This window comes from Lachnellula hyalina (assembly GCF_007821495.1).
Source record: "Lachnellula hyalina strain CBS 185.66 chromosome Unknown contig00180, whole genome shotgun sequence".
NCBI lineage: Eukaryota > Fungi > Ascomycota > Leotiomycetes > Helotiales > Lachnaceae > Lachnellula > Lachnellula hyalina.
Genome location: NW_022157294.1, coordinates 36,184 through 60,214, shown reverse-complemented (window position 1 = coordinate 60,214; position 24,031 = coordinate 36,184). Strand labels below are relative to the sequence as shown.

General features: G+C 46.5%; 5 protein-coding genes across 5 annotated transcripts; 4 read left to right on the top strand and 1 right to left on the bottom strand.

The window, feature by feature from the left end:
- Window positions 1–408: 408 nt before the first annotated feature.
- VCX1_4 (Vacuolar calcium ion transporter) lies at window positions 409–3,211 on the top strand (the record flags this gene model as incomplete). Its single annotated transcript, XM_031152828.1, has 5 exons — window positions 409–1,034; window positions 1,256–1,424; window positions 1,471–1,542; window positions 1,588–1,671; window positions 1,715–3,211. 5 exons carry the CDS (start codon window positions 409–411, stop codon window positions 3,209–3,211), a joined length of 2,448 nt encoding a protein of 815 aa, XP_031002230.1.
- Window positions 3,212–4,960: 1,749 nt separating this feature from the next.
- FAAH_0 (Fatty acid amide hydrolase) lies at window positions 4,961–6,875 on the bottom strand (the record flags this gene model as incomplete). Its single annotated transcript, XM_031152827.1, has 3 exons — window positions 4,961–6,532; window positions 6,587–6,686; window positions 6,739–6,875. 3 exons carry the CDS (start codon window positions 6,873–6,875, stop codon window positions 4,961–4,963), a joined length of 1,809 nt encoding a protein of 602 aa, XP_031002234.1.
- A 486-nt stretch (window positions 6,876–7,361) lies between these two features.
- Window positions 7,362–10,962, top strand: tpcH_1 (Methyltransferase; the record flags this gene model as incomplete). The annotated part of the gene is made up of 5 exons (XM_031152826.1): window positions 7,362–8,512; window positions 8,994–9,104; window positions 9,150–9,230; window positions 9,282–9,569; window positions 10,059–10,962. The coding sequence occupies 5 exons, from the start codon at window positions 7,362–7,364 to the stop codon at window positions 10,960–10,962; spliced, it is 2,535 nt and encodes an 844-aa protein (XP_031002233.1).
- A 3,974-nt stretch (window positions 10,963–14,936) lies between these two features.
- On the top strand, window positions 14,937–16,481 carry prlG_2 (MFS transporter; the record flags this gene model as incomplete). Its single annotated transcript, XM_031152825.1, has 5 exons — window positions 14,937–15,115; window positions 15,410–15,444; window positions 15,494–15,688; window positions 15,777–16,032; window positions 16,469–16,481. 5 exons carry the CDS (start codon window positions 14,937–14,939, stop codon window positions 16,479–16,481), a joined length of 678 nt encoding a protein of 225 aa, XP_031002232.1.
- A 5,544-nt stretch (window positions 16,482–22,025) lies between these two features.
- Window positions 22,026–23,237, top strand: LHYA1_G007900 (uncharacterized protein; the record flags this gene model as incomplete). The annotated part of the gene is made up of 1 exon (XM_031152824.1): window positions 22,026–23,237. One exon carries the CDS (start codon window positions 22,026–22,028, stop codon window positions 23,235–23,237), a length of 1,212 nt encoding a protein of 403 aa, XP_031002231.1.
- Between the last annotated feature and the right edge of the window lie 794 nt (window positions 23,238–24,031).

The following is a 24,031-nucleotide window of genomic DNA, read 5'->3' as shown; positions in this document are numbered from 1 at the left end:
CTCTCTCTCTCTCTCTCTCTCTCTCTCTCTCTCTCTTATTCCTTATCCCTTGGGCAATCGAATCGAAGCATCTCCTGCGGCATCACGAATCAAACACACCATACCAGTTTCAATAAAGCGGCATTCATTATCATCGACAAACCAGTGCCGCTTTTCCGTCATCTGATTATCGTGGACTCTCCATCTCCACTCTTTACATCGTCAGCAACGCATTGCCAAGACAAGGCGTGCGCGTGCACCAGTATCGCTCGGTCGGTATCTTTAAAGCCACGCCTTCGCCCCGATTCTTGTTGCTCATCCATCATCTCTTGCCACCCCCACCCCCCTTACACTCTACCTTCAACCATCCAACCAAACAACACTCCCTCCCGTACACTCACCAACACCTTCATTCTCTCTTCCATATCGATGAAGCAAGCTTCGCCTGACTCTCAATCATATTTAGATCGCATACGCTCTTGGGCACGATCCAAAGCGCATGGCCCCTCTCCACTCTCCAAAAACTCGAGCCGACCCTCGACTCTTCCCCTAAGCAGTATCCCTTCGCAGCAGCAGCAGCAGAACGGATCTGCCTCGCCCACTCATAATGATACCACAAATGTCTTTCCCTTCCCCTCGAATAACCTGCCAGGCTTTGTGCCCGACTCTTCGAATTCCACAGCCAACAATGTCGCCGACAATACATCCTCCGTCCTGCCAGAACCAGCTCCACCTCCGCAGGTTGATGGGCAGGGGACTGTCGTAGAGGACGAAATGCCCCAAAAGAAGAACGTCCTAAAGAGATTTTGGTTCACCGGCAAAGCCATCGTGCTATCTAGCTATGTAAACCTACTATTGGTATTTGTACCGGTTGGTATTGCATCAAAAGCTGCAAGCCTCCAGCCCGGCATCATTTTTGGAATGAACGCTATTGCTATCATACCTCTAGCAGGTCTACTCAGTCATGCCACCGAAAGTGTGGCCAAGAGGATGGGGGATACTATTGGTGCACTAATGAATGTTACTTTTGGCAACGCAGTAGAGCTTATTATATTGTATGTGCTCCATACCTATGACACATCGAATCCTACTAACCCCCCCAGCATGTATGTCTCCCTCGAGAGATCAAGGCAAGAAAGAGCGAGAAGCCCTCTTAAAGGCATTATCATATCAATCGAGTCCCATATCATCCGGCCCATTTCCTTTGTTTCCATTACCCATGCTCGTCCCTGTGATTTACAAGACTTATGCTCACATTCCAATTCCAATTTTACAGTATTGCACTTTCCAAGGTTCGTACTCTCCTTCAGACTTCCAAACCTGTTCTAACTTGTCAGAATGAAATTCGTATCGTCCAAGCTTCATTGCTCGGCTCGATTCTTTCCAACTTGCTTCTAATCCTAGGCATGTGTTTCCTACTGGGTGGACTACGTTTCCAGGAACAGGTATGCTCTGTACCATTCATGTGTTAATAATTGCTAAAAATTCTAGATCTACAACAGTACTGTTACACAAATGAGTGCATGTCTGCTCAGCTTGAGTGTCATGAGTCTCTTGCTTCCAGTACGTCGCCCCGATGCATTTTGTCAACATAACTAACATTGGCAGACTGCCTTTCATGCATCATTCAAAACCGAAGTGGCGGCAAAAGCTACCAGGATGGTGTTGAAAGTTAGTCGAGGAACCAGTGTGGTAAGTCTTGTCTTCCCTCCAGTGAACTTAGCTGACTGTCCAGGTTCTTCTGCTTGTCTACGGAATGTATCTGCTATTTCAACTAAAGTCCCACGCATACATGTACCAAAGTACACCACAGCACATCATCGACGAAGAATCTGCACCGGGCCCAGTTGCACAATGGATGGAATCATCTGATGACTCCAGTTCATCGAGTTCCGATTCCGATTCCGACGGTTCAAGCGGCTCCAACACCACTGCAAAACGTGTCAAGCGACTCATAAAACATGGAGGAAGAAGACGTCGCAAGTCCAGTGCTGGATCAAGGGATACCCCCGATGCCGATACTCGGCCACCGTCTTTAGGCACCAGTTCCATCAGCCCTGTCAATACTGCTCCCACCGATGAGCCGCAAACGATAGGAAATGCTAGCCATCGCCATAATTTCGCTGAAGACGCTGACGATGAGCACCCTATGCGTAGTCGACGTAATTCTCATGGTAGTAGCCTGATTTTATCCAGAAAGGAACGTAAACGAGAAAAGGAAGGGAAACGTCAAGAGAAGAAAGATCGCAAGAGAGCTCTCAGAAACAAAGGCACAATTACCGAAGGTGTCGTCCAGACCAACGAAAAGACCAATGTCGAGAATGATCCCAATGCTCCCCGCCGCGTCGACTTTGCTGTTATCAGTGAATTGGAAATGCAAGAAGATGACTCGCCGCAGAAACGCGCTCGCACTCTTCGTGGACTCAACCTCCGACCTCAGATGCCAAAGACTTTCTCGCAAAACGTCTTCACGCAGCCAGCACCCACCCCATCTTTTGCACCACCAGCCGGTCCAATTCCTCGTGTTCGTATGGGCATCCGTCGTACCAACTCCTTGCCCGACCGTCTTAACCAAACAACCTCCGGTCCTCCACGTGCAGGAAATGTTGGGGAGCCAGCACATGTCAACAGCCTTCCCGAGAGCGAAAATCCAGTAAAGCTGAATGACGATGACGATGAGAACATCTCACGTACAACTGCTATTTGCCTGCTACTTATCTCAACTGGACTTGTAGCTGTCTGCGCTGAATTCATGGTTGACAGCATCAACGCCGTCGTGGAGGAACAGTCAGGTCTTAGCGAAACGTTCATTGGTCTCATCATTTTGCCCATTGTGGGTAATGCCGCTGAGCACGTGACTGCAGTCACTGTCGCTACCAAGAACAAGATGGATCTGGCAATTGGTGTTGCAGTCGGTTCCTCTATTCAAATTGCCCTCTTCGTCACTCCGTTCATAGTTCTACTTGGTTGGGCTATGGGCAAAGAGATGAGTCTTTACTTTACGCTTTTCGAAACTGTCTCCCTTTTTGTTTCGGCTTTTATCGTCAATTTTCTGGTTCTGGATGGACGCTCGAATTACCTAGAAGGGGCGTTGCTCTGCGCTGCGTATGTCATCATTGCGGTTGCGGCATTTTTCTATCCAAATGAAAGTGAGCAGAGTAATCTTGGAGGAAATGCAGATGCTAGTAGCAAGATGATTCGTAGCTTGGTAGGAGGTGTGATTGGCATCTAGCTGGGGAATTGGGAGAGAACCACGGGAAATTGATCCACGATTGATTCTGAAGGGAGAGTGGAGCGCGTACGTATTACACTCGCTTAGGATTGGTCACGTTCGGGATCTGGGTTTTACAATTAGCTCGCTGGCTGAATTATCCACTCCTTTAATATGCTTATTGCTTGGTACCTATGCTTCTGTGATTAGTGATATGTTGCTTCTAAAGCTGCGTTTTGCTGCCTATGTCAGAAAATAGCAGAGGATTATTTGATATTCCAACATCCGCATCTCAGTTTCTCAATACATGCAAACATATACAACTCTCCTGTGTGAAATGTTAAAAGATGTAGGTTTTTCACGATGCTTACATACGAGTACATCCATCCCCTCTTCCAAACTTTTTTTTTTTCTTCCCCGTTCATTCCCGATATCACTCTCTTCTTTCACTCTTTCATACCAACCAACAAGTCATTCGGTCAGTCACTTTGGAAACTTCAAGCCATTTATCCAACAGTCATTCATCTACTTCTCCAATCCACCCTCCACCCTCCACCCCATCTCCTTCCTCCTCCTACTCACCCCCTCCCTCTCTTTCGAGCAAACAGAAAAACAGCAGATAGATCGCCAGATTTGATATCCTACTCTACTCTACTGTTTAACCCTCCCGTCCACCTTCCCTTCTCTAGTCAAGCCTTCATGTTTAGTCGGTTTGTAATCACCACTTCCACTTCCCCCGCCTCTGTTATGTTACCGGAGGTGTTGGTGGTAGAGCCGCTTTTCTTGCTGACTGCCGTTGGGTCTACTTTGATTGGCATTGTGCAATGTGCGGGTTCTGGATGTGGGGGGAGGAAAAGTGGGAAGGGGAGGAAAAGGACCGACGCGTTTGCCTGGGAGCTGTATTCTTTTAGTGCGGGAGGTTCTGGGGGAGAGGGTTAGTTGGGTGTCTGGGTGTTTGGGGTGGGTGTGTGAGCGAGAGAGGGGTTTGAGGGATGGGAGGAGGGAGGGAGATACCGATTAGTTTATACGTAGACGACATGATGAAAATGTTTGTTTGTGTTTATTTTCTTTATTGTGAAATAGATCGAGAAGTCGTAGTCTTGCTCTTGCTCTTGCTCTTGCTCTTTCCCTTCAGAAGGGAAACGTGCTTCAATATAGCATACATATAGTAGAGAATAGCAAGTCTTTCCTTCATACGTATGCTATGCTATGACAGCGAGTGATTGACATGATGATCTTGCGTTTACGTATATGATAGACTAGAGTAGAGTAGAGTAGAGTGGAAATGATGTAAACGTAACTCGGTACGCGTTAGAATCGGATGCTGGAGGTGGGGGGAGGTTCTAGGAAGGAAGAACTGCGGAGTAAGGTATGTATGTACGTGGAGAGTGAAGGGGATTGTGGAGGGGGGCTGTAGTGTGAGTTACCTCTGTAGCGTTAAGCGGGGCTGTCGAGAAATGCACGACAGTGGCATTTAGCAACACGCCTCGACGCGTGAGCATGTACCGTTTGGTTATTCGCATGCATATGGATTGTGGAGGACTCGTTTGCAGAGAGATGCTAGATCATTATGGATATGGCGGGCATGTATGTGGAGAAAGCTAATGCGTGGTTCTAACTTGATGTTATGCGTCGTTGATATGTGAGCGGCACTATTATAGCCGATCAATCAAATCCAGACGGGGTACGGTAAGTATTATAGAAAACCAGGCGTCTTATACAGATAATGTACGGAGTATGGACTAATAGGCAAAGTACCTAGGTACAACCCTACTCCTTCACCCCACTAAACACATCAAACCAATTAGAAGGCCTCTGCCGCTTCCCATCATAGACTTCGTTCAAGTAACTTTCGGCCTCGTAGCCCCACGTCAGCAATTGCTCTTCCGCGCCCCATTCCCCCATGGCCATAAGTCCAATCGGCACTTTTCCGGTTCCTTGAATGGGGTCAGCGTAGCCAATAGGCACGCTGATTGCGGGGTTCCCGCAGAAATTAGCCAGCCAGACGTATTCCATATTGCGGATTGCTGAATTGCCATCTGTGACGCCGTGCGTGAGGTCTTCGGGTTTGGCGATGGGATATCCAGATTTGGGGGATGTGGGCGTGACGATTAAGAGACCGGGGTGTTTTTGGTAGAGGAAGGCGAGGTGCTGCATGAGTAGCTTTCTCAATTGCTGGGCGAGGATGTAATCTTGTGCCGGGGTTTGTGCTCCTACTGCTAGTAATATTTTCGTGGCCGGGCTGATATCGGAGAGGTAGTTTTCCTTGTCAGATCCCACTACTTGATTTCGTGCTCGGACGGCCAACTCGGCGAGAATGGTGCTACTGTGTGCGAATTGACCTTCGGGGAGGCAAGGGAGCTCTATGTCGATTACTTCATATCCTTGTTTCTGTTGCAGGTAGTCGATAGTCTTGTCACATAGTGCCTTGACGGAGGGGTCTGCGCGGTCATACCATGGCTTGCATATTCCAATTACTTTGGGCTTCGATGGAGAGAGTGAGACTGAAGTCGGTGCTGTGAATAAAGAGCAAGTAGGATCAGATGGATTAGGCACGCCCATGATACGGTACGAGACTTCCAGATCCGCCATGCTAGCTGCAAGGGGGCCAGTCACAGTAACAGTACTTCCTGTATCCTCGAACCGTGAATGACTAGGCTTCAGCCCGTAAACACCACAAAAGCTTGATGGAATCCGAACACTCCCACCTCCATCGGCACCAATGGCAATTGGCACTAAACCAGCAGCAACGGCATATGCAGAGCCACCTGAAGACCCTCCGGTGTAGTACATGTCGTTATGTGGGTTGAGAGGGGTGCCCCAGTTGGGGTTGTTGTTTGTAGTGTCGGCACCAAGTTCATGCATGTTCGTCTTCCCTAATATCACCGCGCCGCCATCCACAAGTTTCTGCACAGGCCACGAAGAAGCTTCTGCTATTTTAAACACGGCATCATTTGCCTTGCGGCCATAGGTGCTGCGGTAGCCAGCGACGTCGCATTCGTCTTTCACCGCTACTGGGACGCCGTCTATGATGTTGAGTGGTTTGCCAGCCTTATAACGCTCGGTGGAAGCTTTGGCAGCTGCGAGAACCATATCGACATTGGTAGAGATAAAACTCGTTGCATGGTGAGATCGAGGCTCTACATCTCGGCGGATGAGGGGCAGCAGAGATTCAGCTACAGCCAGAGGTGTGAGTTCACCAGATAGGTATTTGGCGTGGTAGTCTGTGATAGAGTGGTATCTTCCAGCGATGTCTTTCGGCAGCTTTGGGATAGATTCAAAGTCTAATCCCTTGCTCTCACCTGTTGCATTCTGGTGGTTTCCAATGGGGATGACGGTAGGCTGGAAGTTGAGTTAGATACGTGACGACCTGTGAGGGGGCAATTGAAAACTTACATCCCATCGCTCTGTATATGCATTGAGATCAAGTGTGCGAAGGCGATCGAAGCCAGCATTATTCCATAGGAAATTTTGAACAAAGCCGAGTTTGGATACACTGAAAGTTGTTAGTCGTGTACAGTATGGGTGTAAAAGGTACATGTACGTACAGCCATGCTCCTACTACAAGGAGGGTTCCTCGAATGACTGGATTGGCATCTTCGGCTTTCTTGTATGGGATTGTTGGACCTTTGATGGGCTTGGGGTATCCAAAGAAGCGCTGGTGATGGTCTGGAGACTCAGGCATGGCGGTGAGGTGGGGTGTTGTAGGTGAGGTAAGGATGCCAAGATGTGCTACTGTAGTTCTAATTGTATGTATAAGCATATAAATCTGTGTATGGGAGTTTTATACTAACCTGTGTACGGTAAATATTTTGACTCGAAAGTGAGAATAATCATTAACAAGGATGAAACTTTCATATTCATAGATGTTTACGATTCCCACTGTTACTACCTTATGCTAGTAATATAGATAAGAACAGCTATCCCAAAGCGGACATTCTAGTGATTCTGCCGCTTCTCACCGGCTTCTCACCCCGCGTCGTTCTCACTCATCAATCAGCCTGCTTAGCCCTGCCCAGCCCTGCGCCCCGCCCTCTTGCACAGCCCGCAGAAGGCAAACTCACTACAAGTACAAACATGTCAACTTCCCGCAGAATTGGAGTTTTAACGACTTCATCTACATATAAATTATTCAATAAAGGAATACCGAATACAAAAGATATAGTACGGAATGTGTTTTGGAAGCAAGTTAAAAGGGGAGGATCCTTCGGCGCGTCTGGATAACAACGACCACCTCAATTCTCGCCCAGTCAACGTGGATGCGAAACCCGCAAGAAACAGTTCAGTCAAACTGCCTCAAAACCGCAACTACACTTCTCCCTCGGGCCCTCCTCCATCCCATCAACAGGAATCATACGAATACACACCCCCGTCCGGTCCACCTCCACCTCACCAGCAGGAGTTTGCCCCTCCATCAGGACCTCCCCCTTCCCATAACGATTATACTGCACCGCCAGGCCCTCCACCAACCCAAGAACCATACCACGACTGGCAGACTGCTGTCCCCGATAACTCACTCCTCCCACCTCCACCGTCTCTCTTCTCGGGACATCAAAGCAGCTCGACAAACAATGCCACCGAGCAACAAGCAGAGCAAGGCGAGGCATGGTGTAAAGCCAACCCGATGACACAGCCCGTGATCCTCCCCCAAGCAGCACTCGAGGCCCTAGACAGAGGCGAGATTGGCATCATAAAACCACGAGACTACAAGGGAGAATTGGACCGACCACGCCCAGGTGTTTGGGCTGGCAAGACGAAATCCAGCAGTCCAGACTCGTGCATCACATCCTCAATCCCGCTCTACAGCGTCGACGCACACTCTCCCATGCGGACTGGCTGGAAGAAGACCATATACTACGAAGTCCGCATCAGTCCCCGGAATAGGCGGGAAGTTAGTCTGGCAATGGGTTTTGCAGCGCCTCCGTACCCTAGCTTTCGATTACCTGGCTGGCATCGTGGATGTCTGGCTGTTCATGGCGATGATGGGAGTAAATACATCAATGACCGTTGGGGTGGGAAGGATTTCACTGCTCCTTTTCAACCTGGACAAACACTTGGGATTGGCATGACGTTTACTGCACGAGATATAGACGCACCTCCTTCGTATGGACCCGCCCAAACAACTGAGCAGGTACCCATTGATGTTGAGATCTTCTTTACTAGAGATGGAAGGAAGGATGGCAGCTGGAACCTACATGAGGAGGGAGATGCGGAGCAGGATTTGCCGGTTACGGGGTTGGAGGGGTTTAATGATCTTCATGCGACGGTGGGGACGTTTGAGAATGTGGAATTTGAGATTATCTTCAACCATAAAGAGTGGATGTACCGACTGTAGAGCCGACGAATGACATGAATGGCTTACGAATTATGCTTTTGGGTGGTTTACCGGTTTGGCGTAGGTGCTTTGGGACTCTAGGAGGCGCTTATCTTCTATGGTCAGTTTAAGAGCGAGGGAAGAATTCAAGTCATTGGCGTTGCTTTCACAACTTTCATACCAAAAAATATCTTACCACACTGAGGAACTTGTATCGGGTGTCACATCACATCCAGTCTCGGCGACTTTCAGAATCTCGGTCTTTCCCGCCTTGATACAGTAATTCCCTCACCTCCATTTCTTCCCATGCACTTGCGCATGCTATTTCAGGTACCAAAATAGCAAAAAAAGAAAAAAAAAAATTAACATACAACAGCAGGTATTCGCTGGTGGTCACCCACCCAACTACTAATCTGCCGATCTAAGGCTTGTGTATGGCAGAGCGGACGGGATGCCCAATGCTCCTTAGTCTATGGTCGTATGTATCAGCCTTTCAATTATTTCAATATATATCGACAAGGAATGGGTTGGGGTCATCGATCAAATTGCGGATGTCTTCCCATACGCTCGCAAACCGTCCGCAGCACCGCCCCAAGAAGAGTATGCAATAAAACGCTGGCCTTTAGAAAGCTTATTGTATTTCAGGAACTTTGAGGCTTGGGACGAGAACAAATTAGTTGGTAAACCGAAATCCATTGCATTTGGTGCAGATTTCGACATACGAGAGTACGTCTCCTCATTTCCAATTACACAGAAACTGATTATCGGTGGACGCAGTCAACATATTGATGCCATAGTAGCAGCAGGGCCCGAAACTTGCCAGTCGATATGCCGCTTCACCTGCGGCGTTAGTGATTCGGGCTGTAGAAGCAGTCTTTCTGATGCAGTGGTCTCTAGACTCACAGCTGCTTGTCCCAATCTAGTGCACATAGCCATGGATCTAGCTTGCGCCCTTACTGATGCAGCTCTCTCAGCCATCTGCCGGAACTATCCAAACATCGAATACATCATGATTAACGGGAATGATAAAGGCAAGGGCTATATCGGCGGGACAGCACTTGACACGTTATGATTCGTCTGTAGAATCTTCTAGTACAGGCGATTATATAGAAGTAGAGGAATAAAAAAGTTATAAGGTTGCAAAGTAGTAAGGTAGTAGCTAAGCGAGGTGGCCCAAATGGGGGGGGGGGGACTTATCAGGTGGGGCCCCGAGAAGGGATCTCGCACGGGGGCCGGTACTATGTAACGCACCGGTACCTAGGCACCTAGGTAGGAAACGGCGCGCGAGGCAGGAGCTGCACCGTGAGCTTGAGAAACGGCTCGAGATACTTCGTACTGTTACTACTGTACGCCATAATCCGATCCAGATCGTGTGGACACGGGTCAACCTAGATTCCAGAATCACACTTTGCCATCTGGATTCGATTCAAGTACAACATAGGCCAACGAGATCTGTGAATGTCTAGCCACGCGGCCCGTGACGGCTTTTATCACGGGCCGAGTTGCATAAAACAACAAAGAACAAACAACGCTAGTAATTGCAACTGCTTCTAGAGAACGATTGAACTCAATACCATCGCTCCTTCATCAACGGGCCCCCAAAGTACCACATCACAAGCTGAATATGGCAAACCCAACCCCAAAGCAAGCACTGCCACCGAGCCCTGCCTTAATGGCAGAACTAATGGGGGACGTTTCGGTCCAAATCGCACACAGATCTGTTGTTCTAGCAGACCTCAAGCCAGGTTCCGGCGTGCTTGATAATGCTTGCGGCAATGGTATCGTCACCCTCGCCATTATCGATTCCGAAACCCCCCGCGAAATCATCATTTACGCCGCCGACATAAACCCCAAGATGTGTGAAGTCACCGCGGCTGCTGCTGCCTCGAAAGGCTGGGCTGACTCAGTCAAGACTGCTGCAATGCCAGCCGAAGCCTTAACATTCGACTCCGACTTCTTCTCGCACAGCTTCACAAACTTCCTTCTTAACGCGTCTAAGGAGCCTGGAAAAACCATCAGCGAAATTCACCGCACCGTAAAGCCCGGCGGCACTGCGATAGTCACTACCTGGGCTATAGTTGCTCACATACCTGCAGTCTTAGCGGCGAACGCTGCAACTCGAGGACCTGACGTATTTCATCCTATGAAAAGGGGTAAAGAATGGAATGACCCTGCCCATTTAGTGAAGGCGCTCAAGGAGGGTGGATTTTCAGATGTTAAGATGGAACAGTGTGATAGCTACTTGAAGATATCCGATTTAAGACGATGGTCGCTGATTGCTTGGAGTTTCTTTGGTGGCATAATACCTGGAGGATGGACTGAGGCCGATGAAGGAAAGTTCCAGCAAGCTATAGACATCATTCATAATACCTTGCTGAAGACTCCGGGAATGGAACCCGATAGTAAAGGAGGTGCGAGGTTCAAGATGATTGCGAATATTGCAGTTGCGAAGAAGTAAAATTTGGGATTGTTCCTGATAGGTGATAGGATGAATGGCATGGATTAGCTATGCAAACTTGTCTTTTCTGAAACTGGTGATTTCTAGGGTTTGTTTTCAACCCTCCGCAAGCCCACGCCACTAATGTTACCGCTAAACCACAATAAGTTTGAACAATCTAGAACTCTGTTTTGGGGTGCTCTCTGTTTTGGGTGGCTCTCTAGGACTAGAGCTAACGCAACTATCAATCTAAGTCCAGATTCATCACTACTAGCTATCAAAATAAAAACTTTCGAAATAAATATAGAGGATAAAGGCGAGTCTTGACCCAAGCATTCTCACGCAAGACAAGTGGTAAGAAGCTAAATATGTCTATTCACTACCAGACCCAGATTCAGGCACATCCGCGCTTTTTCAAAAAGATCTTCTAAGACAAATTGGAACAAATTGCCCCTCAACATGAACTGGCGGAGGTCTTCCACTTTCTGATCTCTCCCACGTGATATCGTATTCAAGGAGAAGTTTTGTCATGGCTAACTTCATCTCTCGAACAGCGAAAAACCTTCCGGGGCAGATATGACTTCCGTATCCCCACCTATTATGCAATTTGTCAATACTTTTGCGGGTACTCAACTCAGAAAGCGGGACTTACGCAAGGTTCGTCGTTCCCATTGAAGTCGCTTCCCACCTTTTGTTACTGTCAGCAATCCCATCTTCACCCGAACCCTGTTTAGCGAAGCGAAACCCGTCAAATTCTATAGGTTTGCTAAAAGTATCAGGGTCGTTTTGGATGGCCTTTGCACATGGCGATATCATTTACACAATTTAAGAGGACCTTACGGCTACCATTTTTGGGACTCAAGAGTCGATATCCATTCCGAAACTGACATATCTTGTTTGTAAGGAACATAAAAGTTCCTCTATATAAGATAGACATTAGTTATTGGCGTTGATACCCCAAAGCCTCCAATCTACACACCCGTTCTCAGTATTTTGGGTGAAAACTCCGCCGTTCTTGGCAGTGTCGCTGCTAGTATCACCTGTATCTCAAGGTCAGTTTTATTTTCTATTAAAAGGCTTGAATAAAAGAGACAAGACTTACAGTCATCTATAAGCTTATAGAATACATCTAAACAATCCTGCGTCTTTGGGATGTTCCAAGTTACAGACTTCTTGCAATTGGTCTGATCTTCAGAAAACCCCACATTTGACCAGAGATCCTCAATCGCTGTAGAGCAGCTTGTAGTTTCTTTCGCGTTACTATATATAGTACCTCAGGTCGAATATAAAAGGCTATATATCTATATATATGTTTATGTTTACTTCAGGCTACAGCACCATCTCCTTTTTATATAATATACCACATCTTATCCAGCGAGCACACCCCGTGCCTTCCCCTCTCAGAACGCCTTCATGAGTATAATCAGCGGTGACCCAATCTACTATTATCGCTGCCCTTGATATGATAATATCACATGATATAAAAGCCTAAAAATGAAGTAACTAGTGCTTCATACATAATATTTTAACCTTGAAGGTAGTTATGGCCGACCCAGGTCGCTGATTTTGACAGTTTGAAGATAGAGGAAGTTGTTCTATCAAGTAATAGAGGATTATAATATATTTAATTCAAACCTAATTCATTCATTTCGTGTACTATTAGTCTCCTTGACACCTTCCGGTTTACTCTGCCCTAAATGCACAAGTCGGATATTATCTCCAGTTTCAACACTGTCGCCATCACCAACATCCACCGTATCATTCATATCAAAAGTATTCCCGAGACTTTCAAGATCATGCTTTCCTACTTTACGGCGTCCAGGAAATACTCTTGCGCTAAGCGGTTCTCTCGCGGGGCCAATGTGTAGTGAAGGCGCTAAAGCGTTTGGCGTTGTGGATGATTTGCCACTGCGAGACAACGCTGAACTCTTAATCCGACCTGTTAATTTGCAAAGCTTCTTGAGAAGAGAATGGTATGTGACGAGGAATGCTGCAATCAGGTAGATGTTGGGTTCCACCATGGTCCATATCGGAAGTTGAACAGTCCATGAGCCATCCGTAATAGCATCGCCATGGAAAAACGAATCGAAGGGTATGATAGACGCTACTAGACCCCTAATCATAATACGTACTACTTATTAGCAAATTGGACGCCATATGAACATATATTTAGAAAAGCTTGCTCGCACTTACATCCCCCCCAGTATGAAAGTCATCGTCAGTCCAATCTTCATGTTTTCGAGGTATTCACTTTCCACACCACAGGCATGGGAAGAATCAGAATCGCAACATCTGTGGCGATGTTAGGGAAAGAAGCCCATTCATAAAAAATGGTCTCCTTGTAACAAGATCCTCCCGGAATCTGTCGATCCCAGTTGAAGCTGAAGGGGCGGCATAGGTTCAAAGAAATAATCGAAGTTGAAATCTCTGTTGCAAAAACGATGGCGGCGAGGACATAGCCTATGATGCGAAACATTTTTATGGTAAAAATACGCAGGTAGAAGGCAAGAATAGCCAACTTAGGGATGCCGACTATTAAATATCTGTTCCGGTTCATTCGTGAATCTACGCTAATATTCATGAATGAACCGGAACATATCAATACTGTCCCAAGCCTCGTTGCGATAAGTCTCGTTGGGGTGCGAGTATGCAGTGAATCGCCAGCGCTGCATATTGTAAGCATCTTGCGCAAGCCCAACTATATACTAATTAATTAGTTTGCACGGGCTGTATTGGGAATCTGTATGCTCGCCGTTGTGCGATAAATAACGGTTCTGTTTGAAAGCATAAAAAGAGAAGAAGAATGCATTAATTCCAAATGAGATATTGAAGTATGGGACCGATTAGGACTTGTTTGACTTGAGGAGAATTATTTTCCAAAAGAGAATGTAAAAGAAGTAATAGTTGGTTTATTAATGCATCCCCAAGGAACCTTTCGGAAGACAGTTGATCTGTTGCTCCCTCCTCTCACATCTCAGCTATATTAATTAGTATGTAGCGCATTCTCGGACGCTACTAGTTTTGGCCAACCGAGTTGCGTTACATAGCATGTACTCTTCTGCATATCGAGTAATATGGCTCTGTTGGTCTCCAACCGGATAAACCGCGTGTCCTGCAACATGTCGCAAATGGATAAAGCGATGCATATTCACACACCCTTATTGCTAGGATCCGAGCAGGCTACAGCATGTCATCCTTCGAGCTGATCAGTTATCAAAGCTCAACCAACACCCTCACCTCATAACTTTTAGAATCTCGAGGTGTTTAGTACTACACCTGGTCGACGATAACAAATATGGACACCGACCATCAACATCTCAAAAGTCGGCAAGTTAGTTTTCAGCTCATCTGTCCACTACATCACCAGCGCCCCTACAGCTTGCCAATCTCTGCTAGTACTACTGTCCAAGGCGAAACGCCCCCTTTTCACAATGCGGCAGTTGTAAATAATCTCCCCACCGGCCCTGAAAGTGGCGTTCACACCGTGATGGATCTTGGGCGAAGAGCCGCGACGAAGTTTGGAGAAAACCCGGCCATTGGATTTCGTACTGAAATTCGGACACATCTCAGGGAAGGGCCTGAAGATGCCAAGGGTGCCAAGAAACAGCTTATTACCCCAGAATTAAGCTCATATACGTTCTTATCTTACATCGAATATGAGAAATTTGTCACAAACATTGGCTCTGGTCTAGTCAAGGCTGGCTTGCTTCCCTCCCGTGACAAGATTTGCATGTGGGCACAAACCAGGTCAGTTTCTTTTATCTCCACACGGTGAGGTGACTGCCAACCTTATCCCTACATGTTGGTGGCTTCCGTCCTCACTTGCAATCTGATCAACAAACTGGAAATCCAACTCTTATGTCGATTTCTGTTGATACGCAAGATAAGTAGTAGTGAAGTGATCACGGACCTATAATACCAACAGTTACGAGTAACAAAAAGTACCGTTGAAACAATAGGTGAGATCGCAATTTGCTCAACCTGTTTTGCCAACAATGTCGAACGCCTCGGAAGATACCATTGAAACCTGGCCACAAACCGGTCTGGGCATAGAGTCTCAAGATAATAAGCCCTTGAAAACGGTTAAAGCGTCCGGTGGTGTCGATGCCCTTGAAAACGGAGAGATTTATGTGAGCTGGGACGGGCCTGAAGATCCAGCGAATCCTGGAAACTGGTGTCTATCGAAGAAAAGCCGCCATATCCTTCTAGTGGCTCTGATAACTTTTCTGACGTACTAGCCCTCTCTAAGGTTCTTAACGAAGTTTTCATTTGCTAATTTTAATGGACCTTTTGCTTCTTCGATGGTGGCACCTGCAATCCCTCAGTTAAAATCTCAGCTTCATTTCGAAAACAATATTCTAGGTTCATTTATCGTATCGATTTATCTTCTTGGTTATGTGTTTAGTCCTCTTGTCGTTGCCCCTTTATCAGAGATGTACGGCCGTGTTCCTATCTATCATTTCTGCAGCTTTGGCTTAGGCGTCACTGGCTTGACATATCTGGGTATGGAGCCCATGTGCACTCAACAACTAGGTCCCCTAACTTTCTATAGGACTTGGGGTTGGTTGTTCCATCGGCATGATTGGCTTCGGCTTGGCATCTGATCGAATCATGAAGTCTATGACTGCAAAAGGTAAACCAAACAAACCTGAATACAGGCTGATAACTATGATCCCTGGAGCTGTTCTTTTACCAATTGGACTTCTCTGGTATGAATGGACAGCTGAGAAGGGGGTGTTTTGGCTAGGTATTTTTATCTCTTCTCATGAAAACCACAGCCTGTGCATTAGGATTGTTATTTCACAAAAAGAATCTTTTTGGCTAATGATTAACAGTACCAATAATCGGCACGGGGATTGCAGGATGCGGTATAATAACTATATGGATATCCATACAAGTTTATCTCGTCGATGCTTTCACGATGTATGCCGTCTCTGCCGTGGCCGCGAATACTATTATACGCTCTGTGTTTGGAGCATTTCTGCCCTTGGCAGGACAGCCTCTCTATAATGCGCTAGGTCTGGGCTGGGGGAATACATTGCTTGCTTTCATTGCATTGGCCATGATCCCAATACCGTGGGTCTTTTTGCGGTATGGAGAAATTATGAGGCAAAGATGGGCTCTAGTGTTATAATAAGTTTAGTATTATTTACACTAAATAATCTATATACACTATCAGAACTTCCCGGAGTCGTCCGAAATTCACGTACCGCAGTTCTACTGATTCTCATTTGATTTCTTTATTTTTTAGGCTGATGTAATCCGGATTATTACGGCCTATAGGCCCACTTGTCATGGTATCAACATGTGTGAATGTGTCACAGTGAGTGTTACATGCGCACCACCTATAAACTATATATATTTAGCTGTTCCCTAAGAACACCTTCATTTGTTGCGTTTGTCTTATTTACTGAATACAAGACCTTGAGCTGTACTCGTCCCTTAATATTACAAACGCCAAATACCTTTCGCAATAGCTTAGTAGACCTTGATCTCTAGCTAATTGCCTTCACAAAAAAACCTATAGCCAACGCAATTGAAACAACGATACCTCCGCAAAAACAACGCTGCATTGACTCCACCACATAGTCATGTCCAAAATCCCTATCTACACCTACCTGCAGGCAGCAGAATTTGATGCTGGAGGCGAAGCAATCGATGCTTATAGTCTCCTTCTTGACTATGTCACCTTTCCTGACGACCACAAAACCCCCGCTCTTGACAAGCTCACCAATATTCATTCCATATTCGCATATGCTACGGAGAACGCAGAGAACAGAAAGGAGCTATTTAGAGACATCTATACTACTCTCGCAGCATACCGCGCATTTCCCCAAATCGCGCAAACCTGCGCTGGACTTGAGGACCAGATTACGAGCCTCAATAAGCAACTAGCTCAGTCAGAAAATGCTCATTTGGACAAGAATACTACGCAGATGGAACAGAAGCGTGATTTGGAAGAGAGACTGGCTTTCCAGGAAGAAGCGTTCCGCAAATCACCTAGACCCACAGAAGTTTGCTGGCAACCCCGCGAACTTGAAGCAATTCTTGCAGGAGTTAAAGCTTAAGCTTAGACGTAATGCTGATCACTTTGAGGATGAACAAGACCGCATGGATTACTACTTCTCTATGCTTGACGGGAAGGCCCCCTTTAGACCCTAACACGCTTTATCTTCACAATATTATAATATACTTCTCTATTACATGACATTAGTTCAAAATTATATTCTATAAGGAAAAGTCTTTTGTATCTGGACCAAATCTTTTCTGGATTGTCAGTTTACCCCTATCTATATGTAGCCATTCCGGCCCTTGCACTCTGTTCAGAATACCACTATACCTGGTACTCTCTCTCGCGCTTATTTGCCACCTCTTCACTCTCATGAGTCTCTCTCGTGGATGCAGGTGGGCTGGCGCTCGCTTCATTTTGGCGAGTCTTGGGTGGCGGAAACCGCCATCCGTTCGACAATCATTCGATCTTAGCAGGAAGCAAGGCGTAGAGGCAGAAGCAGCCGCTGTCAATATGACGGTGGCGTGGTTTCGGCATCTTGGAATGGTTGCCAGTAAGTGTGTTGGGAGAGGTCTGGGATTTATAGACCAAACTGTCGTCCTGTTGTGGACCAAGAACCGCAAAAAGGTTCATTCACAACTAAAACAAACTTGAAATCACTCACATAAACAGGTTTTGGGGCAAATGTTGTTGCTTTCCTTTTTGCTTTTGCTCTCCGTTTCCTGAAAGTGGTACCGAATAGATAAAGATACACGCCAGTGAACAAATTCGAATAAGAGACCATAGGCACGCCGCTGGGCATCGTTATTCTGGAACAAATTCTCGAAATGCAATGAACTTGTATCAATGAACGAAGGAATTCAAATATGATTCATAGAGTAGTAAATATGCGGTAATAAACAATAAGATGCACTATCCTCCTTGGAAAACTACGTTGGTCTTCTCATTCTATTGTGCCCCTCATAATACAGGTATCCGGATCAAAACTCCTCGACACCGCTTTTCCATTTCAATCGCCTGCCCACACGAACGCCCCTTTATACAAAGCCAGCCCAAAACTCGTAGTACCCCGCAGCCTGTCCCGCATATCTGGGAGAGGAGTGATTGCCGGAAGCATTAAAAGGTTTTTGATACACAGTATCTATCCCATTTTCCATTGCCTTAACTTTCAACCGTAATCTCAGGCAAATCCTCCGCTTCAATTTCCAACCCAAAGCGCTCATCGAGAGAATTTTCATCAATCGACCCCTCAAAACTCGTCACCCCCCACAATCTCTTCAAGAACGGAATACGCGCCCGAACAACATCCTCTTTCGTCCCAACCTTCCACCACCACACACGAACACCATCAGGCAACCACTTCACAGCATATTTCTCTCCCGGATTCAAATCCTTCAACTTGGCCCCACACAAAAACATGCTCGATAGATCATGGCCACGAGTGAAATCGGCGATGGCGATTTCTGCCTCGACGGAAGTGTTAGGGTACAGAGTAACCAGATTTTCGTCGGTTGTGACTGTTATGGGGCCCGGGCGATTTACTTGTATGATTGTGCGCCTGGGCGCAACGCCGTTGCTGCACTGGACGACATAGAATGAAGACGAGAGGCTTGTCTGACAAGCAGCCAGGCAGCTGTCTCGCCGGTATATCGTGATTGGTCCTGGCGAATTCTCGAGGCGCAGACTTAGTTTGAGAATGACTGGCTCTTGTGGCAGTTTGGATAAAGAAAGAGTAGAGTGGGAGATGGTTGCAGAGAATTTTATGGTGCGGGTTTGTGGGACCATTCTGAAATGTAGGTGCTTGGGAATTTGGCTGGTGGAGGACTTTGAGGAGGGAAAGTTTGTCGAGAGATTTGGTGGTGAGTTGACTTTTTGGAGAAGGCAAGTGATCGGGGGGGTGGCTGGTTGATATTCATAAGCGCAGACCCTTGCTTGAGGCTGTCAGGGGGGCGCAGGCGCCAACTCTGTCGACTATTGGCGAAAACTATAAATACACCTTAAATACAGGCATCTATTTTAATTCACAGAGCAACGTTGCTAATTATATATAAGCTTATGAGACGCTTCTGTGAAGAGTAACAATAAAACGGGGGTTACTATCTTTCTCTTGTGTTTACAGCCGTCTCTACCTGAAAATTACCTTACGCGAAAGCCCCCCCTGAAAGAATCCATGCCATGATACTTCTATCAAAAATGCTTCGGATTTACTTTCAATTGGATCATGTATCTGTGTCTTGTTTTCTTCGCATCTTTGAACTTTCTCACCTTTTCGAATGAAGACGGCCGTAGAGCATTTCGGGAATGAACGATTCTACGGCACGGAGATTTATTATGTCTGCTCCACCAAATAAGATTCCCCGGTTTGGCCGCTACCAAAGCTTCTTTATAGACAAGCTTTCTCGCTAAAAAATGAAATAAGGCTTAAAATAACCCCCTTTCACAGGATACCAGAGCGCAGACCAAAAATCCCCAAAAAAGGAAGCCGCTGTAAAGCATAGGAGGGAGAGTTATCAAGTAATTGGATTAATTCCCAGCGATAATCGCATTAATTCACCGCAATGATTTCTTTGATACAATAATAGCTAGATAAATCCGTCCCAAATAGTATCCTACAGAAATTGATATATTACATGCTGGTTCTAAGCTGGCGGTGCGTCTACACCTGAAAGATACTTGTTATCCGCAGGCGCTCCAAAACCATGACCACATATGATAGACCAATAAGTTTCCTACTTTTCATTAGTCTAATGAAGAGGTTCAAAGAGGCGGATCAAGACTTACAGTGACAAACCAACTATAGTTATCTGCATTGATGACCGTACGTCCTGCCGTGGCAGCATTCGTCAACAATTGTCTTGTAGTCTGAGGTCCATACCCAAAATCTCCAATAAATTGGTTAGGGGACAGTGCCAAATATGCTGCTACACTAGCGTCGGTGCCGGCGAACAACGGTGCAACTGGCGCTTGACCGATATCTACAGAATGACTACAACGAACGTTTCGTTAGAAATTTTGTTTGATTTTGAGGTGAGGGGAAGAAGAATGTAGACATAACATACGCTAATTCATGGACAAGAAGACTGCCTCCTAAGGTCTGCATTTTCTGGGAGACGGTAGCATCTAACGACGCACAGAAGCTGTTGGGATTTGCAGGCAAATCAGGATACGCATACGCGTTCGAAGGCGAGGTGCAAAAGTGCAGTACGGTGTTCCCCGTTAAGGTTCCCGGTGCCGTCGGAGAGAACTGCTGCGAGTTGTATGCAATGACTCCCTTGCCGTTCGTGCCTCCCGTAGAGCAAGTTTTCTGCGCGTTGTCGGCGGCGTCCACTTGGAAGGTAGCCAGAATGTCGGATCCGGTAGACGCGTCCGTGGTTGCTGGAGTTACCATATTTGAAAGCACTTGGCGAACAATGGGGTAATGAGTTGGTGCGAAGTATTTCGAAATGACTGCGTTGTACATTTGCGTGTTTGTCGCCGCGTTCGACAGAACGGTGTTTACCACTGTAGCCATGTCTTTGAAGGCTTGCTGGAGCCGGACTTTGTTTGGGTCGTTTGCCGCAAACCCGCCCCAAATGGGTTCGGCACGTTTGAGAACTTGAGCGGGATTATCAGAAGTTCGTCTAGCACAATGAATGTTAGTTTAATGCATTGCTTTGCATGATGTGTCAAGAGAGTAGATTGCGTATACTTACTTGCTGGGTGGAGGGTGTCCTGGATGTCCGTGAACACTCAGGGAAAACGCAAAGAGAGACAGGCAAGAAGCCCATTTTAAAGAAACCATGATGTTCAAAGAGTTGAAGAGCCGGGTAAGTTTACCTAGAGAACATAAGAATATTAGCCAAGAATCTGGATGATAGACCAAGTAAAAGTCGAGGATGTGGCGGGAGAGCTCTGCGGAGCAAACTTTCGGATGCCACTTACAACGATGCAACTGAAAAGAATGGAAGTTCGAGATGTAAAATTGAAATCTCTATGAACTAAATGAGCGTGATAATGATTGACAGTTTTGAAGAAGTGCAATCGAAAGGAAAGTCTAAAAGATTGAACGTTGTGGAAAATAATACAAACTTTGCGACGGTGCATTGGACGAGGAAATACAAAGCTTTATGACTTGACAAGAAGTTCTGTATCTCAAGTTTCCCAGCACAGGATTCAGACGCCGTGATCAAACAAATCTGACAGCATTTCCAAAGGATTTGCAAAGCCTCCACTTCATCTCTAGACTTTAGGGGCAGGACATCAGCAAACCTGAATATTTTTCTTCTTCTTCTTATTTTGTGCCACCCAGCCGCCTCGGTGGTTGACGAATAGACTCACCAGGCGGGGGCTTGCGCGCGTGGCTACAGGGTATCTGTACCCTATTTGTGGTATGTTATTTTTATTCGCGAATCTGTACTTACGCGGCTCAGAAGGCCGGGCCTCACGAGGGGCTGAGAAATAAGCATGTCAGCAGACTCATGGGCCATAGAAGAGCTGCGAAACACGCGCGCGGCGTAGAACCTTTCTTTCTTGTGCCTCAAAACAACGACCGTGGGGGCTTTACCTGCAGCGGCTGTATGCCCCAATTACCCCATAGTATTACCGCCATTTACTATATTTCTAGGTAGTGCTGATGCTCCTTCAGAAATCTGCAACACTTACCCTCAACTCTGAAGGCTTTATCGTGGTGGCGATGCTCTGGAAAGTGTGCTTTACTAGCAAAGGTTTTAAAAATAACATCTTTATCTCGGTCGAATTCTTACGCCTCAAGAAAACATGATCAATGGCCTATTTCCAGAAGAATCTGATGATCCTTCAGAAATCCGCCTTTTTTGGACCCAACATTGGGCTATAAGTTAATGGTGAGACTTGGGAGAGTGTAGGTGAGGCTTCAAAACACTATATCTACCTTCTTGGTCCCCTCTATTTACCTGTCTTGTCATCAGCATCGTTCCATTACATTTCAGTCTCTTTTTTATAAGGACTACTCTCCTTTGACTTATCGGAAATATACCACATTCATTGAAAGCATATCAGTCATTACTTCGAGTTTAAAGACTTTCATATACCTCTTCTCAAAATCCTGTTTCCAACCATGATTTTCAAGTATATTTTCCCCGCTACTCTTCTTGCATCGGGAGTCCTTGGAGAAGCCGAATTCGTTACGGTAACAAAAGTTCAATCTCTTGTTGTTCGCGATACAGAACCCTGCAACAAAACTCCAGCCGGCGGAATACCCCCCTTCTGTATGACAGATTTAGGTACTTTCAATCCGAGCGCCACATACCAAGGTACCGGCAGAACAACGTCGTCGGCAGCAATAACGGCACCGGCACCATCATGTTCTCTGCACGAAGCAGACCCCGACGAAGGCGTAGACAAGGCTTTCTGCTTGTGCAACTCCTCAACTCTCCCCATCCTCTCAGTTGATCTGGCAACTGCGACTGGCCCAGACGCAAGTTGTGCGTACACGACAATGCCCGGCGCATCAGCAACAATTACTACAGACACAGCACTGGGCCCGGCCTCGACAAACTCAGCATTGTGCCAAGTATGCTCCCTGGCAGTTGTGAACGAAGACTCCTGCACCACCATTCCCAACTGCCTACCTCAAGCAGCACAAGCTTCAGTTCAAGCCGGCTCGTCGCCCGTCCACGTCGGGACGCTCACCGGAACAGCTCTATACACGAGTGTCTCAAGTGCACTTGAGAAGCTCTGCCCTCCCGTCACACAAACAAACTCCGCAACCAAGTGCTCAGAAACCGACACGATCAAGATCGGGAACATCCAAGCGGTAGAAGACGAGAGTCTGACGACCGGCGAGCTGGACGTCACCGTCAAGGATAGTTCATACAATGCTACTTCTCTCCGCGACGCCATGATCCAGTCCGCTGCACTCACGTTCCAGAATAGCGCTACAGGCAAGAATTGCTATAATGCTACTTATACGACGGAGGAGGCAAAGAAGCGGTCGAATTTGGATTGGTTCAAGGATTCTGTAGGACTTGCGAGCCGTGACCACCCGTATCCGGTGCAAGAGACTATCCAACTCTGCAATGCTGGTGATTTTGCTGGTGTGCAGTATTTCAGCCAGTTCTGGCGGACAGCTCCTCAGCCCGGCGCGACGGATTATCTTGATGCCAACATCGCATTTGAATCCAGTGGTTCGGACTTTTGGTGTGAGTTTTTGGCAGATTTGATGGATGAGTTGGTCGTGGTTGCGCCGGAATTTGCGGTTGAGGATGTGGAGCTTGGAGAGGAGATTCGAGCGATATGTGCGGGGGATTTCAGCACAATCACTGGGTAGTGAGTGGGGTTGCTCTACGAGTTCTTGAAATAAATGGATATAGGGGGGCGTTGAATAGGTGCATTTTCGGGGTTTTAAGAGCATCCAGATATAGAGGTCGAGATTGCAGAAAATAGGAGCACAACGATCGGGCTCAACTGCGGGCTCATGAAGAACATGTACTTTGTATGATATATAATCTGTCAATAAAGGCATCAACGGCCTGAAGGAGAAAATTGACACTAATGTATATGGGGCATACGATGCTTTTATTTACTTCTAACTTTGCTTCTTTGGTTATGGCGGATGACATTTGACAATCCCACATCAACCTTTTTGGAACACAGGGACATGATTCTACGGCGGTGTATAATATCTCAAAGGTAACGGATGTCTCCGCGTCAAATGTATCCAACTAAATGAATAGACTGCCTTGAATCGTTCGGGGAAGGTAGGAAAAGAACAGCGCAGAACCAGACAAATGACCAACTAACCAATCCCAAAAGAGCTCGAACAGGTACTTCGACCCTAAGGTCTCCCGGTTCTGCTCATCGACCCTATTGAGACTTCAGACAGTGTTGCTAGAATGTAAATTCTTCAACCTCGCGTTTGCATTCAGAAGCTTACTGGTGGGGTTCTTTGCTGGCTCAAAGCCATTAGGTCAACCTGTGCCCCATTGTATGTGGACTATAACGGCAATAAGTTTCCTTGGCAGGCGTACCAGATAGACATTTCTCGTAATAGTATCGTGAAGAGTGATCCTTCTGGAAATATTCAAGTTTCTTTAGTGGATTAGTCTTATTAAATAGAAATTT